Here is a 15,355-nt window from a genome sequence, read left to right as displayed (position 1 = left end):
CAAGGATGGATTCAAAATCTGACAGGGGCATCCGCCAACATGGCACCTCTGCCACCTGTGAGTCAGATGCCACCTGTGGAGTTAGGCGTCTCAAGGTCTGGGAAACTGGTCGCCTGATGGCTTCCATCCAGCCCTGGACGAGGGTACTTGAGTATAACTCCTCAGCCCAAGTGGCTTTCACACTGTGGCAATATCTGTGGCTTTAAAGTCCGGGCCCTGTGAGACTTAGTGGCACCAATTAGGTAGCCAGCTGGTCTCTCGGAACCATGGACTTGGAAATCCCCAGCTCATATACAGTGCATAAAACATATACCATTATACACAATGTTAAAATTAAAATATTTATGGATGCATGGCCTGAGAACTAGAAAAACAGAGCCTAGAAATCTGTCTCAACCAAAGGTAAAACCTAATACCGGAACCGACACTGGGGAAATAAAGGGAACAAGCTCCTTCCCTTATCTCCCTTTTTACCCTTTCCTCACCTCCCCTCTCTCTTCTTCTATTCTTTTTCACATCTTTCAAGTAATAAAGCACTTAAAAACCTTGAAGGTAGTAGCCGCCCGATTGGAGGCCCAGAAGTATTTAAATGTTCTAAAGATAAGATGGAGTTTCTGTTGGCTTTAATGAAATGTCTTAAGACCTTATGGTCAGAATATATGTTTAAATAACAGAAAAGATAGTTCTATGGCTCAGATGAAATCTATGTACATTGTTCTTCCTGTTTCAAAGTCTTGATGTGATACCACAAAAACAATAAAAAACGTTTGAAATAAAAAAATACAAATATTTCACAATTTCTTCTAAGTCCCTCGTTAACTAGGTTGGACTGAAAAGACGCGCACGTTCAGTTTCAGCGCTTCTAGACCTTCCTATAAAAAAAATGTTTTAAAAGTTAAATGAAATAATGCTTAGGTTCAATTTCACAGTTACCCTTCTAAACACATTGGAATTTGGACTTAAACATGAAATCAACCTTATTGATGGTTGTAGCACCCCAGAACCTCTATACTTGGTTCTTGGTATCTGGGCATCTACTGGGGGACCCTCACAAACCTAGGGAATCTCGACTGTAACCAGGATAAACATATCCCTATACCCCATTTACCTTACTGGTTTGTGCTGAAGCAGGGAAACCTGGCGGTGAGTCGCGCAACTGCTTTCCAGGGAAGACTTTGACCGGAGTGATGTGTCTATATGTCCCCGGGAATACAAACTGATTCCCGAATACATTTTTGGGGTGACCAGCAACTCTGGGCCCCTTCTACCAAGACACATTCTGACAACACTTTTAACGCAAAGCCCCCCCTGAAACTCATAGCCTGAGAATCTCCACTGGTTCGCACTCCCGGCAAGGTAAAACACACAGAAAATCATTATTGTCATACAATACATTCATTGCCGGTACAATACACAGGTTGAAGAGCTGACACTCTAAAACAGGGCTCAGAGGTAACCAGCCGGGCATAATACCTTTATTGATGGCCTGGTTACCCTTTCACCGTCACACATTTATTGGACATTTTTGAGGCCCCGGTTTGTATTTGTTATATATACTAATGATCACCACTACAAATTATGTTTACCTTTAAAAACAAAAACTTCATCCTTAATAGGATTTTCATAGGCAGCTTGAATACCAACTGGCAATGATGGCCAAACTGTATCTATGGCATAGAGCTCAGCTTCAGGGACTTGAGGAAATTTACGCCAGAGCCAACTGTTTAAACAAAAAAAAATCATACAATGAATACAATACAATTGCTAGTTCAAAAATCCTATTTCCATTTACACTTTCAAAACTGTATTTACTTTTATTGCTAACACGTTTCATCATAAAATATATTCCAAAATATTGTTTACAAAGTCAAAGACTTGATTAAAATGTGGTTTTGTAAACATATCAATACTGCATGTTTTCTCTTATACAAAGGAAAGAGAAATAGAATGAGTTTTCCTTCACTTATTTATTTAGGGTTTTGTTAACATTGGGACATACATTTTCCCCTTAATTGTCCCTTCTTTCTTTCATGCCAAAACAAGTCACATAGATCAGAAAGTAATGGGTGCAAAAAAAAAAGTTAAAACCACTCTGGACAGTAAAAGGTGTGTACATTGTGGGATACATGCATATGGATTAAGTTGCAATTAGGTCACAGAGAAGTCGGATTAGTTCTCACTGATTCCCAGACCACAGCTGCCATTCACTTAGGGGCTTATTCGATATCAGCCAAAGCGGCCGATCAATTGACTTCAATTGGGAATTTCAACAGAAGAGAGCCCGATTTGGTTCTTTGGCTAGAATAAACCCTTTTGTTTTTTTTTTCATGATAGTTGGCAAAATACTGTACATCCCAAAAATCCCAAAACACTGCAAAAAGAGAGTAAACGGGTTACAGTTTTTAAATGAACTGTAGTCTGAGTTATGGTTTATTTGGATAGGAATTTGAAGTACCCAGACATTTGATAGCCATATCTTATACTGGCACAAATTTGGAAAGAAAATCCTATGAGATTTTCAAAGCACCAGGGTATTTTTCTTTGCTACATCTGTTGTATTTCTGCCCTAGATTTTGTCTTAATACATAGACCACTATATTTAAAAACTCAGATTGTGATGAAAATTGGTTGCACACTTGAAAACACAAATAATTGTTTAGAAAAATGTATGGAATCATGTGATAATTCATGTTCTTGCAGGACATAACATTTATTGGAAGGGACAGGTGTAAATTATTGGTATTGTTCATCATTTAGACTGCAGCTCATCAGAAAAAGCAAAGGTTCAATTAGTCAAAGATATAAACTTCATCTATAAAACTTTTACCTGTTTACAAAGAAAATAATTTCTCCTCTGAGGGTGGTGACAGCATCAAAGATGGTGTTGGAGTCACATTTGGAAGGAATAGTAGGCCCTGTTGGTAACACGGGGTTGGATGATAACCCTAAGAAAAACAAAGGCATTACAGATGCAGTGGCCGTTATTCGAACAAATCACAGAGCCGTTTTCATGTGCTCTGCTGTATTCCACGTGGCATTAACACGGCCAATCGCCCCAGGCACCCCCGCTTATCGCGATTGCTTTGTTTGAATTTCATGGATTCTGTTTCTTTGTGTGCAATGAAATGCAATGAAATTAATTAATTGTAATGTGTACAGTACTGTGCTACTGTGTCAATTTCAGGTGTTTAAAAACAGAACACTAAAATGCCATTTTCTGCACTCGCGTCTTAAGCAACAATTCCCCATTGTTTATTATTTATATATGTAAAGAGTGCGACAATGTATAATTCTATATTCTAACCGAAGATGGCAATCGTTTGGTGCTCCTGTTATAAATCTGTCAAAATCCTGATTGTTTGACTAACATAATGGCTGCTTCAGTCAGTGTAAATCAGCAGCTATAATGTATCCGTATATTACTAAAGTAACATTATCTAGTGTTACAGTTTATTGCTCAATCTGCTGGGAATATTGGCAACAAATTATCGCAAATAGGAAAGTGTTGCAAAGATCTTGCATTGCTTGGGAGGTGTGCTAAACCCTGCTACAGAAATCCAGGGATGCTTTAAAACGCATTAAAAATTGCAAAAAGAGTTGAATAATAAAAAATGCAGTACATATTATCTAATAATATAAACTGATTAGTTTAAAAAAGACATAAGATTTCACGTTTTGCTGCTTTAAAAAAAGAAACAAATATATTAGAAAAAAATAGACATTTGAATGATATTATCTGTACTGTAGCTAATTACTAAATTACAATTAGAAAATAAAATGTGGTCACAGTGCATGCAGTTATTTTGTCCCCCCAATGATAGAACTATTGGTATATACAGTAGAAAGCTGAACTTGTTTGATAAATGAGAGAAGGGGAATAGTCTTGGTAATATACTGTACAGGTAATTTGGCCTTGCTTATTGTGATACTGTATTTCCACTTTCAGTTGGATATATATATATATATATATATATATATATATATATATATACATATACATCTTGCTTCAAACATTCAGACACTTACAATCACATCACTGAAATGCATTAAACTATTAGCAATTTATAAGTTTCATATCAAACAGTGGTAGCGGACTCAATGCTAAATTGTAGGTATTTTGAAAATGTATCTTTATAGTCTTTTTATCAAGCTATGATGTCATTTTATTTCTCTCCTTGTCAAGTCTGGCACTTGGGGACTGGATACAAAATGGAACATGAGTAATTAGGGACGATTTGTAGGGCTCAAATATTATAATATATCTTTCAATTTTCCATCTAATAACACTTTTTTCTCCTTTAACAAAAAAAACCAACAAACCTCGGCCTGGTCTGAATGAGCATGAACCTCTGACCCAGGGGCGTAGCTATAGCCCAGGAAGCCTGGGCAAAGCCCAGGAACCTGTGCCCTTGGGAGGCCTGCTCAGGGCCGACGCCCGGGAGGAGAGCCTGGACATTTGGCCCAGCTGTGTAGCCATCCGATCACTGAAGTCAGGGCCCCCTTCCTCCTATGGTCCCCTTAACAGCTGCAGTGACAGCTTCAGTCATTGTTCACAGCACCAAAGCTGGATCGAGAGCTGCGAGCTGCGAGCGAGGAGGGGGGTTTGCAGAGAGCAGGCAGCAGAGGCTGGGGGAGGAACTGAGGCTGAGAGCTGCAGAGCTCTGCCTGCTCCTGCTCTCCATGACATTAGGGGGAGGAGTTACTATGTGCTGCTGTGGGAAGGTATGTGTGTATTTGTGTGTCAGTTCGCTGTATGTGTTTCAGTCTGTCAGTGTGTCAGTATGCTGTGTGTGTTTGTGTGTATATGTATCAGTTACACTATGATCTCTTTAAACCATTAATTCAAATAAGTATCAACGGCACTTTAATTAAAGTAGAACTTGGTATCTTTGTTATACTTTGGATATCAATATACCAATTAGGATAAATCACTGTTAGGGATTAAAATCTATTTACAATGAATAATTAAACTTAATGCTAAATATGTGCTTATATACAAAGTGAAAAAAGTGATGAATAAGCTCTGTGGAGGGTCCCCTGTTTGTATTGGTGACAGTGGTAGTGAACTCACTGTGTTGTTGAAATACAGCACTCAGTCCACAGAGTTAATAAACTGCTGCCGAAATATCAAAAGAAAGGTAACTTTGATATCTGCAGTGTAAGTGAAAACAAATTAATAGTGTTATCCTTATTAATAAGAGAGTAAACAGAGCTGATAATCTGTGTATAGAAACTATTCAAGGCTCTACCTTTCTACTAGTGGTTGTCTCATGGGCCCACATCTTTGTTAGCTAGCTCAGTTAATAATTCACTCAAAGATTGACAAATAATTACTGTGCACCATGCGGCTACATGTATATACACATTAGTAAGTGAATATTACAGAGGGTCTCCAGATAGTACAGAAGACCATGAAAATAGTCTCACTGTGTTATTCAATTGCAACAATTGGACTGCGAATGAATAGTAAACTGCCCCATTTGTATCAAAGTGGAAAGCTTCGAAAACAGCAGCATGAGTGAAAAACAAATGTAGCAAAATAATCACTGTTAAAGAAAGTAAACAGAGCTTGTGATCCTGATGTAGAGACTAATAATGTTATATCTCTCTGCTAGTGGCTGCCTTTTGGGCCCACATCTTTATTAACTTGCTCAGCTATGTAAATCATTAAAATATTGGTAATGAAGCTGTAAAATATAAGACTGCAACCTGAGCTGCAGCCGCGCTACTAAACTGATGACCGTGACATCATCACTACCACGAAGAGCGTTTTATTCTTGCACGAACTTCTTCAGGAGTGAGCGGGTCTCTACTACTCTCAGATATTTGTACATCAAGGTTGTCTTGGCAACCCGGCTCAGCTGGAGGAGTAATTATGAATCAATCTATAGTCTCTATATTGTATTCACAATCCTAGTCATACCAACTAATAGAGGCTGCTCAAATTAAAAGTAGGAAATATATCCTGCAGTTAAAAATGGATTCAATCAAGTCTAATCAAGTCTGCAATGATATTGCAGTTACCCCGAGTGTCAATGACTTCCTTATTAACCTCTGCAATGCCAGATGATACATCAGCTTGTAGTCTAATCGCAGACATAGTGCTAAACAGACAGATAATTGGCACTAATTCCAAATTCAGTAAACAGAGATATAGTACCCTGTATTTAACCATATATTACCAAATTATAATTTTGGTATAATGCAGGGTGAGCAAACTTTTTATGCCGAGCCCCCCTTTTCATCCATGTAATTTCCCGCCCCCCCCCCTGCCTGATGTAATCAAAATCACATGACGTCAGCGCATGTGAGCTGGTTCAGCCAATGAGGGCTAACCAGCTTTGTGACGCGTCTACAATCTCCTGCAGTCAAGTTCACAAATCCCTTGGGCTGCAGACGTGCGCGCAGGCAGTATACTAGTTTTGGATCACTGTTTGTTATTGTTTGCTGGCATCTGGTAATATGTTTTTTTTTTCTGGTGCACAAAGGCAATCCATTTGAGGGGGCATTCTCTCACCTTCCCCCAGTGTCTCTCACCTTCCCCCAGTGTCTCTCTCACCTTCCCCCAGTGTCTCTCTCTTACCTTCCCCCAGTGTCTCTCTCTTACCTTCCCCCAGTGTCTCTCTCTCACCTTCCCCCAGTGTCTCTCTCTCACCTTCCCCCAGTGTCTCTTTCACCTTCCCCCAGTGTCTCTCTCACCTTCCCCCAGTGTCTCTTTCACCTTCCCCCAGTGTCTCTCTCACATTCCCCCAGTGTCTCTCTCCCCTTCCCCCAGTGTCTCTCTCTCACCTTCCCCCCAGTGTCTCTCTCTCACCTTCCCCCCAGTGTCTCTCTCTCACCTTCCCCCCAGTGTCTCTCTCTCACCTTCCCCCCAGTGTCTCTCTCTCACATTCCCCCCAGTGTCTCTCTCTCTCACTTTCCCCCAGTGACTCTCTCTCTCACCTTCTCCCCAGTGTCTCTCTCTTACTTTCCCCCAGCGTCTCTCTCACCTTCCCCCAGTGTCTCTCTCACCTTCCCCCCAGTGTCTCTCTCTCACCTTCCCCCCAGTGTCTCTCTCTCACCTTCCCCCCAGTGTCTCTCTCTCACCTTCCCCCCAGTGTCTCTCTCTCACCTTCCCCCCAGTGTCTCTCTCTCTCACTTTCCCCCAGTGACTCTCTCTCTCACCTTCCCCCAGAGTCTCTCTCTCTCACCTTCCCCCAGTGTCTCTCTCTCTCACCTCCCCCCAGTGTCTCTCTCTCACCTTCCCCCAGTGTCTCTCTCCCCCTCCCCCAATATGACTCCCACCTCTCCATTTCTCTCTTTCTCTCCCCTTCCCCCAATATGTCTCTCACCTCTCCATGTCTCTCTCTCCCCTCCACACAATATGCCTCTTACCTCTCCATGTCTCTCTCTACCCCTCCCCCCAATATGTCACCCACCTCTCCATGTCTCTCTCCTCCCCCCAATATGTCTCCCACCTCTCCATGTCTCTCTCTACCCATCCCCCCAATATGTCTCCCACCTCTCCTACCTACCAGTTGTATGTATTATTTATTTATTCCCATTTTAAATGTTGCCCAGGGATCAGGGACCCCCATAACCAAACTCAAGGGGGGTACTGATGAATCTCCCCTGCTGATGAATACTCCCAAGTGACCCCCTAATCCAAAGAATAACCCTCAGCTCCCCAAAACTCATCCTCCCACGCCCCTCAATTCTGATATCTATGCCTGACCTTCATTCCTCCATTTAGCCATTGTGTCTCTCCCTCCTGCCAGCGTCTCTATCTCTCACCTTCCCCCAGTGTCTCTCTCACCTTCCCCAGTGTCTCTCTCTCACCTTCCCCCAGTGTCTCTCTCTCTCACCTTCCCCCCAGTGTCTCTCTCTCACCCTTCCCTGTGTCTCTCTCACCTTCCCCCAGTGTCTCTCTCACCTTCCCCCAGTGTCTCTCTCACCTTCCCCCAGTGTCTCTCTCACCTTCCCCCAGTGTCTCTCTCACCTTCCCCCAGTGTCTCTCTCACCTTCCCCCAGTGTCTCTTTCACCTTCCCCCAGTGTCTCTTTTACCTTCCCCCAGTTTCTCTTTCACCTTCCCCCAGTTTCTCTCTCACCTTCCCCCAGTTTCTCTCTCACCTTCCCCAGTATCTCTCTCACATTCCCCCAGTGTCTCTCTCTCTCTCACCTTGCCCCAGTGTCTCTCTCTCACCTTCCCCCAGTGTCTCTCTCACCTTCCCCAGTGTCTCTCTCTCACCTTCCCCCAGTGTCTCTCTCTCTCACCTTCCCCCAGTGTCTCTCTCTCACCTTTCCCTGTGTCTCTCTCACCTTCCCCCAGTGTCTCTCACCTTCCCCCAGTGTCTCTCTCTCTCACCTTCCCCCAGTGTCTCTCTCTCACCTTCCCCCAGTGTCTCTCTCACACCTTCCTCCCAGTGTCTCTCACCTTCCCCCAGTGTCTCTCTCACCTTCCCCCAGTGTCTCTTTCACCTTCCCCCAGTGTCTCTTTCACCTTCCCCCAGTGTCTCTTTCACCTTCCCCCAGTGTCTCTCTCACCTTCCCCCAGTGTCTCTCTCACCTTCCCCCAGTGTCTCTCTCTCACCTTCCCCCCAGTGTCTCTCTCACCTTCCACAATATGCCTCTTACCTCTCCATTTCTCTCTCTACCCCTCCCCCCAATATGTCTCCCACCTCTCCATGTCTCTCTCCTCCCCCCAATATGTCTCCCACCTCTCCATGTCTCTCTACTCCCCCCAATATGTCTCCCACCTCTCCATGTCTCTCTCTACCCCTCCCCCAACATGTCTCCCACCTCGCCATGTCTCTTATTCTCTCCCCCCCCCAATGTCTCCCACCTCTGTCTCTCTTGTCTCACACACACGACACACAAACACACTTACTTTCACCTGGGGGGATGGAGTATTAAACCTGCTCCAGTCCCCCATGTGTGGCTGAAAACTGGGACAGGAGGAGGAGGAGCTGGCTGTGTATGGGGAAGGCCCCGCCCCCGCTGCAGGCAGACATCACACAGAAGCAGCAGCATGGAGCTTGAGCTTGGCTTCCCGTGCACAGCTCTGCCTGCCCCCAGGCTTCCTCGCACTCAGCCGGCACCCCCCGCCCCCTAAATAATCTTGCGCGCCCCCCAGTTTGTGCACCGCTGGTATAATGCATACAGAAATACTCTCATACAGGAAAGACAATATAGGTACCTATATTCCAGATCCTAATGTCCATCTAGTTAACAATATTGATGTTGCTATTCTCCAAAGTCATGGAACATATATATTTATAACACTGGGTTAATGATGAATTAAATGCCCTTTATTTTTATTTTCACAGATGTATTCATCACCAGGCGACTGGAAAGGTAAGTATCACTCCCAACCATCATAAATGTACCATTTTATTTCATTCATTCTGGTTGTAAATTAATTTCTGTGCCTTTAATTAAATAAATAAAGTCATATCCACCTGTGGGAAACATATGTCAGGCAGATCTCCTTCCGACTTTAGAGTTATCAATATTGCATTAAACTGCTTTTAGGTATTTCTTTGTTATTTCAAAGGAAAGCTGAATATACAAAACCTTCATTCAGACCCTGTGGGGTCCCTAGTGTATATATCCATTTAGCCTCTGATCTTAATAGGACATTGTCAAGGCCACTTTTCTTATCCCCAGGGAAATATAATGTATTCCCTGAAACGTCAGACATGAAGCATTTTGCCCATTACTGTACTGTATGTATTTGGTGGGGGGAGAGGGCGTTTGATTTAAATGTAGACCATGTTTTATTTTTTGATATACAGGATTGGTACCACAGGACTGCGGGGACCCACGGGGACTACCCAAGGAACCCCGGACGCCCATGGGGCCCACCTGAGGACCCCCGGATACCCACGGGTACCACCTGAGGACCCATGGGGGACACCTGCATTGAAGAACCGAGGGCCCGACAGATGTGTGGGCCCGCGGACCCACAGGAAAGAACCAGGGGCCCCACAGCTGTGGAGGCCCCGTGGACCCTCAGGGACCACTTGAGGGCCCAAGACACCTGTGGGAACCACCCAAGAGCCCTCAGACACCCATCGGGATGACCCGGGAACCTCCAGACACCTGCAAAGCCCAACCATGGACCCCATTGAGGCCCACTGACACCTGTGGGTACCACTTGGGGGCCCACAGAGTCTAGCAGGGACCACTCGAAGGCCCCCAGACACCCGTTGGCACCCCCCGGGGTGCACTGTGGGGCCTGCAGACATCCGTTGGGTCCACCAGGGACGCCCGTTGGACTGGGGTATTAATCCTGTGTGTAGAAAAATAAATAATGGTTTTATGGGGGGGCACAGGGGTTGGTTTTTGTATGGTTGTTTATTAAATATTGTAATGGTTTATTGGGGGCCTAGGAGGTGGGTAGGAGGGCTGCTGTGTGTATTGTTTTGTATTGTGGGTAGCGGGGGTGGGTGAAGGGAGTAGTAGACCCAAGGATGGATGTTTAGGCCTACTGGGTGGTAGCGGGAGGGGTTAACCCCTTCATTACCTTAGTGGTATTAACTGCAAAGGTAATGAAGGGGTTAAGTCCATGGGATTGTACCCTATAGATTTGGACCCACTTCCTGCGCATATCTTGCCTGTGATTGCAGACTTTTAATACATTTTTTAATACTAGTGTATGTGAGCAGAGGGTCTCCGGAGCAGAAACGCATTGATTTCAAGTCTGGGGACCCCCTAACTTCCTGAGACACAGGCCCGTTATGGGGTGCCGGTATCTCCTATGCATTTTATTCCTACAGTCATGTGATTCATTTAAATGCATAGGAGATACCAGTACCGCATAACGGGGCCTGTATCTCGGGAAGCAGGGGGTCCCCGAACCTCAAATCAATGCAGTTCGGCTCCGGAGACCCCCTGCTCACGTACACAAGTATTATTATTTTTTTATTATTAAAACAGTTTAATTACCTTAGTGGCTAGCCACTAAAGGAAATGAAGGGGTTAACCACAATTGCCCAAGTTTATTGTGGGTAGCAGGGTTGGGTGAAGGGTTACATGGCCCTTGGTGGGTGTTTAGGCCTTGTGGGGGGGTTGCGAGAGGAGTTGACCCCTTAATAACCATAGCGGTTAATACCGCTAAGGTAATGAAGGGGTTAACCCCTCCCGCTACCACCAGGTAGGCCTAAACATCCATCCTTGGTGCTACTACCCCTTTCACACAATCCCTGTACCCCCAATAAAGAAACATAGACACACCAGCCCTACTACCCACTTCCTCTACTCGCAACAACCCCCCCTACGACCCCCCCCTCAAACACATACAGTACAGTAATTGGCAAAATAACTATTATTTACATATGGATAAAGTGAGGATCCGCGATCCATGCGAATGGAGACCATCTGCTCACCCGAACACACTTGCCGCCACGGACACTCATGATGCGCAGGTTCATGGCCCTGTTGCACACGCACGCGTAGATCTTGTGCGGCCTGTCTGCCCACCTGCGGGTTCCACCTCCGCCCCCCACTCTGACGCGCGGCGAGAGCGCTCATCCAGCCACCCCTCTGACCACGCTACAGTCTCCGCCCCTGTCCTGATGACGGACAGGACCGGCATGGGAGTGACTGGCTCTCTGGTCTCCGCCCCCTGACCTCAGTGACACACGCGGGTCGGCGTGCGCTCGGTCCCGCCTCCATTCCTGATCAGGCTGCATCATAGGGCACACCTGTGTGCACCAGCAGCCTATAGGATTCGGTTTCCTGGTTCCGCCCTGGTTCTCTATTGGAGGATCTCCCTTTATATACCCTCTTGCTCCAGAAACTCATTGCTGAGCATAGTCTTGTGTGATGCTGTGCCTTGCTACATTCAGTTCCTGTATCTCCTGCCTTGCCTTGCTTGCCTTGCCGGTTGATCCAGCCACTGCATGACCCTGCTACGTACAGTACCTTGGACTCCGCACCTCTCTACTCCTGTTCCGGACATCTACCTATCTTCCTCCAGTCTCCAACTCTGAACCTGACTATGGACCCCGACGATCCGCTACTCTCCAATCCTGAACCTGGCTACGTACCCCGACGATCTGCTACTCTCCATTCCTGAACTTGGCTACGTACCCCAACGATCCGCTACTCTCCAATCCTGATCCGGCAAGTACCCTCTACTACTCTCAAGTCTATATTCCTGAACTGGCTTGCATGACCAATCTACATTCTAGGCGCGCCCGCGTGGCTGCGGGTTGGCATTACTCAATTCCCTACCTCGGCATAGCAGTCGCACTTTGTTTGTGGTGAGCTACGCGTTACAGATAATAGCTCATTTGCCCATTCAAAATCAAACATAAGCCAGCCAGCATAAATAAAGTAAATAAAACTTTCTACTTACCCCTGCCATCATGAAAGGCACCCTCATCAGCATACGCCAGGTCCATGTCCTCCATTGCTAGCAAGAGTACATGAACAAATACAATCTAATGGCCACTAACCCCTTAATCACATTAGTGATTAATAACCACTATAGTAATTAAGGGGTTAACCCACACTCCCCTGCTACCCACCCAGGAGGCCTAACCACCCAACCTCCCAAGGGCCACTATACCCACCCTCTTCCCTTTGATTGGCATAGTGGTATATGTAATATGGGCATGATAAGCCACTATAGTAGTCAATGACCAACCTATTAAAACAATCAAGCACAACAATACACAACAATTAAAGAAATAAACAAGCACCTAAACACCATAACAATAGTAGAACTAAAAAGCCTCAACTACACATCAATAAAATTATTCTAACACCAAAACAGCTAAGGAATAAAAATTATAGTATACCAAAATAATAGAATTAAATCAATTAAAGAAACACCTAACCAACAAAATAAATCAAGAAATAAAACCGTTAACCAATCCACAAATGTACTAAAAACAAGCTATCCAAATTCCAAACAATTTTATCAAAACAATAAACAGAAATAGAAAAAATACCAATCAATACAAAACAAGCATTTGCCAAAAAAAGGATTGCCTGTCACTGTATTTATCTGTTGAGCACAGATTAATACATTGACAGTCAATGGGCAAAGAAAAACATTAAAAAAAAAAAAAATACAATAACAAAAACTGAAAAAAGACCTTTTCATACATTCAATATTTATCTTACTGTTAGCAGTCTTCACCCACTCTCGACCCGCAACATCATCACCCGCAATCTGTTTCCATCCTCCTTGAAGAACAGCATCAGGTACAAAAATATTTTTTCTTTAATCTTCTTTCTCCTTCTATCTTCTTATGTCATTATTTTCATCTTTTCTTTAATCATCTATCTTCTTTCTTTCAGTCCAAAACCCCATTTTAAATCCACAACGGATGTTGTTCCGTCGTCTTCTTGAGCTAAAATTAATCAGAACAGGCCGTATATAGGGCCTGTGACATCCCATTTTAGGGTCAGATGGTACAGCTCCAATCCGATTGGACGCTGTATCATGTGCCCGCCTCTTCTTTTTTTTTTTTAAGGTGTGACATCACCTCCAAGGTACAGTAGGTACGTCACATCCTTATCACATGGCTATATCACATAGTATTACAGCAAATAGGATTGAATTAGAAACCAAGCTGAAACTTAAAGTGATTTGTGAATTTATCAAAGGAAATAAAAGATAGAAAACAAAAGACATTCATGAGATGTTAATGATTTTAAAAATTGAAAGATTTATAGAATAAACACTAAATGTCAATATATGGAACCCCATGATTCATCTACAGAATGGAAGAGTTCAGATACTGAGGGTAATAACCCTCGTGAGACCATAGATCCAAAAGATTTTCACAAGAATAGATCTTTTTTTAGGTACAGTATTCCAGGGGGGAAGGGTGAAGATCAGAGAAAGAGGGGAAAGACAAGAAGAGGCCAGGGCCAAGCTAAGAGATCGAGAGGTGTGGGGGTACAGAGGGACAGGAAGGAGCAGGAATCGGTTTTAACTATTTCATCAGAAGAAACCAAGCTCCAAGTGGTTAACTTAACCACTATCCAACTAACACCGGACCAACTTAGTAGTTTTTAAAAAAAAAATTATCCTTCCCTCCAGCCTGTAACTTCAATACGTTTGAATGGATCAAAGATAGTTACATAGTTACACAGTAGATCAGGTTGAAAAAAGACATATGTCCATCAAGTTAAACCTATGCTAAATTTAGACAACAGATACTCTATCCTATATCTATACTTACTTATTGATCCAGAGGATCCAAATAGTGGCAGTCGGATTACTCCCTGGATCAACATCCTTCCCATGTATTTGGTACTGTATATCCCTAAATACCTTTCCCTTCTAAAAAGATGTCCAACCTTTTTTTAACAAATCCATTGTATCTGCCATCACAGTCTCCATGGGTAATGAATTCCACATTTTAACTGTCCTTACTGTAAAGAACCCCTTCCTTTGTTGCTGGTGAAATTTCCTTTCCTTTGTTGCTGGTGAAATTTCCTTTCCTCCAACATAAAGGGATGCCCCTGAGCTGGGCCGCCAACAGAAATCATGGGGCCCGGGACAAATGAAAGGAGCAGCCATCTCCCCCCCCCGAACCCATAGCGCAACTACCACGAAAAAATATTTTTTAGCACACAACTTTTACTTAACTGTTTTCTTCTTGTGATACAGAAAAAAACATTACAACGCAACCTGTTTATTTTTATATTTTCAACAAAAGACCTGTTGACTGCCTGCCTGGCTGGGTGGGTGGATGGGTGAATGATGGTGGGTGGATGACAGTGGGTGGGTGAATGAATGACAGTGGGTGGGTGGGTGAATGAATGACAGTGGATGGGTGGGTGGGTGAATGAATGACAGTTGAATGAATGATAGTGGGTTGGGTGAATGAATGACAGTGGGTGGGTGGGTGAATGAATGACAGTGTGTGGGTGGGTGAATGAATGACAGTGGGTGGGTGGGTGGATGAATGAATCACGGTGGGTGAATGAATGACAGTGGGTGGGTGGGTGAACGAATGACAGTGGGTGGGTGAATGAATGACAGTGGGTGGGTGGGTGAGTGGGTGAACGAATGATTGGTTGGTAGAACGAATGACAGTGGGTGGATGGGTGGGGGAACGAATGACAGTTGAACGAATGACGGTGGGTGAATGAATGACAGTGGGTGGGTGAATGAATGACAGTGGGTGGGTGGGTGAATGACAGTGGGTGGGTGAATGAAGGTGGGTGGGTGTTTTAATGATGGGTGGGTGGGTGAATGATGGGTGAATGGGTGGGTGGATGATAGTGACTGGGTGGGAGAGTGTGACTGGGTGACAGTGACTGGGGGGGAGACAGTGACTGGGTGTCTGGGTGACAGTGACTGGGTGGGTGACAGTGACTGGGTGGGTGACAGTGACTGGATGGGAGACA

The 15,355-nt window shown here is 44.4% G+C and overlaps 1 protein-coding gene across 5 annotated transcripts in view; it reads right to left on the bottom strand.

Moving 5' to 3' along the window:
• Nucleotides 1-15,355, bottom strand: part of LOC142490301 (matrix metalloproteinase-18-like) — a 105,515-nt gene that overhangs the window by 12,709 nt on the left and 77,451 nt on the right. For all 5 annotated transcript variants that reach the window (XR_012800023.1, XR_012800022.1, XR_012800024.1 and 2 more), the window contains 2 exons: nt 2,828-2,945; nt 1,587-1,720 (listed from right to left, as the gene is read on the bottom strand). Coding sequence is in view for 2 of the 5 variants with exons in the window: in XM_075592407.1 (XP_075448522.1) it covers nt 1,587-1,720; nt 2,828-2,945 (252 nt within the window). In the remaining 3 variants the exon portion in view is untranslated. The remainder of the gene's footprint in view (nt 1-1,586; nt 1,721-2,827; nt 2,946-15,355) is intronic.

The sequence above is a fragment of the Ascaphus truei genome, chromosome 3 (genome assembly GCF_040206685.1).
Source record: "Ascaphus truei isolate aAscTru1 chromosome 3, aAscTru1.hap1, whole genome shotgun sequence".
NCBI classification, from domain to species: domain Eukaryota; kingdom Metazoa; phylum Chordata; class Amphibia; order Anura; family Ascaphidae; genus Ascaphus; species Ascaphus truei.
The sequence above is the reverse complement of the archived record's forward strand: the minus strand, read 5'-3'. Positions and strand labels throughout refer to the sequence as shown.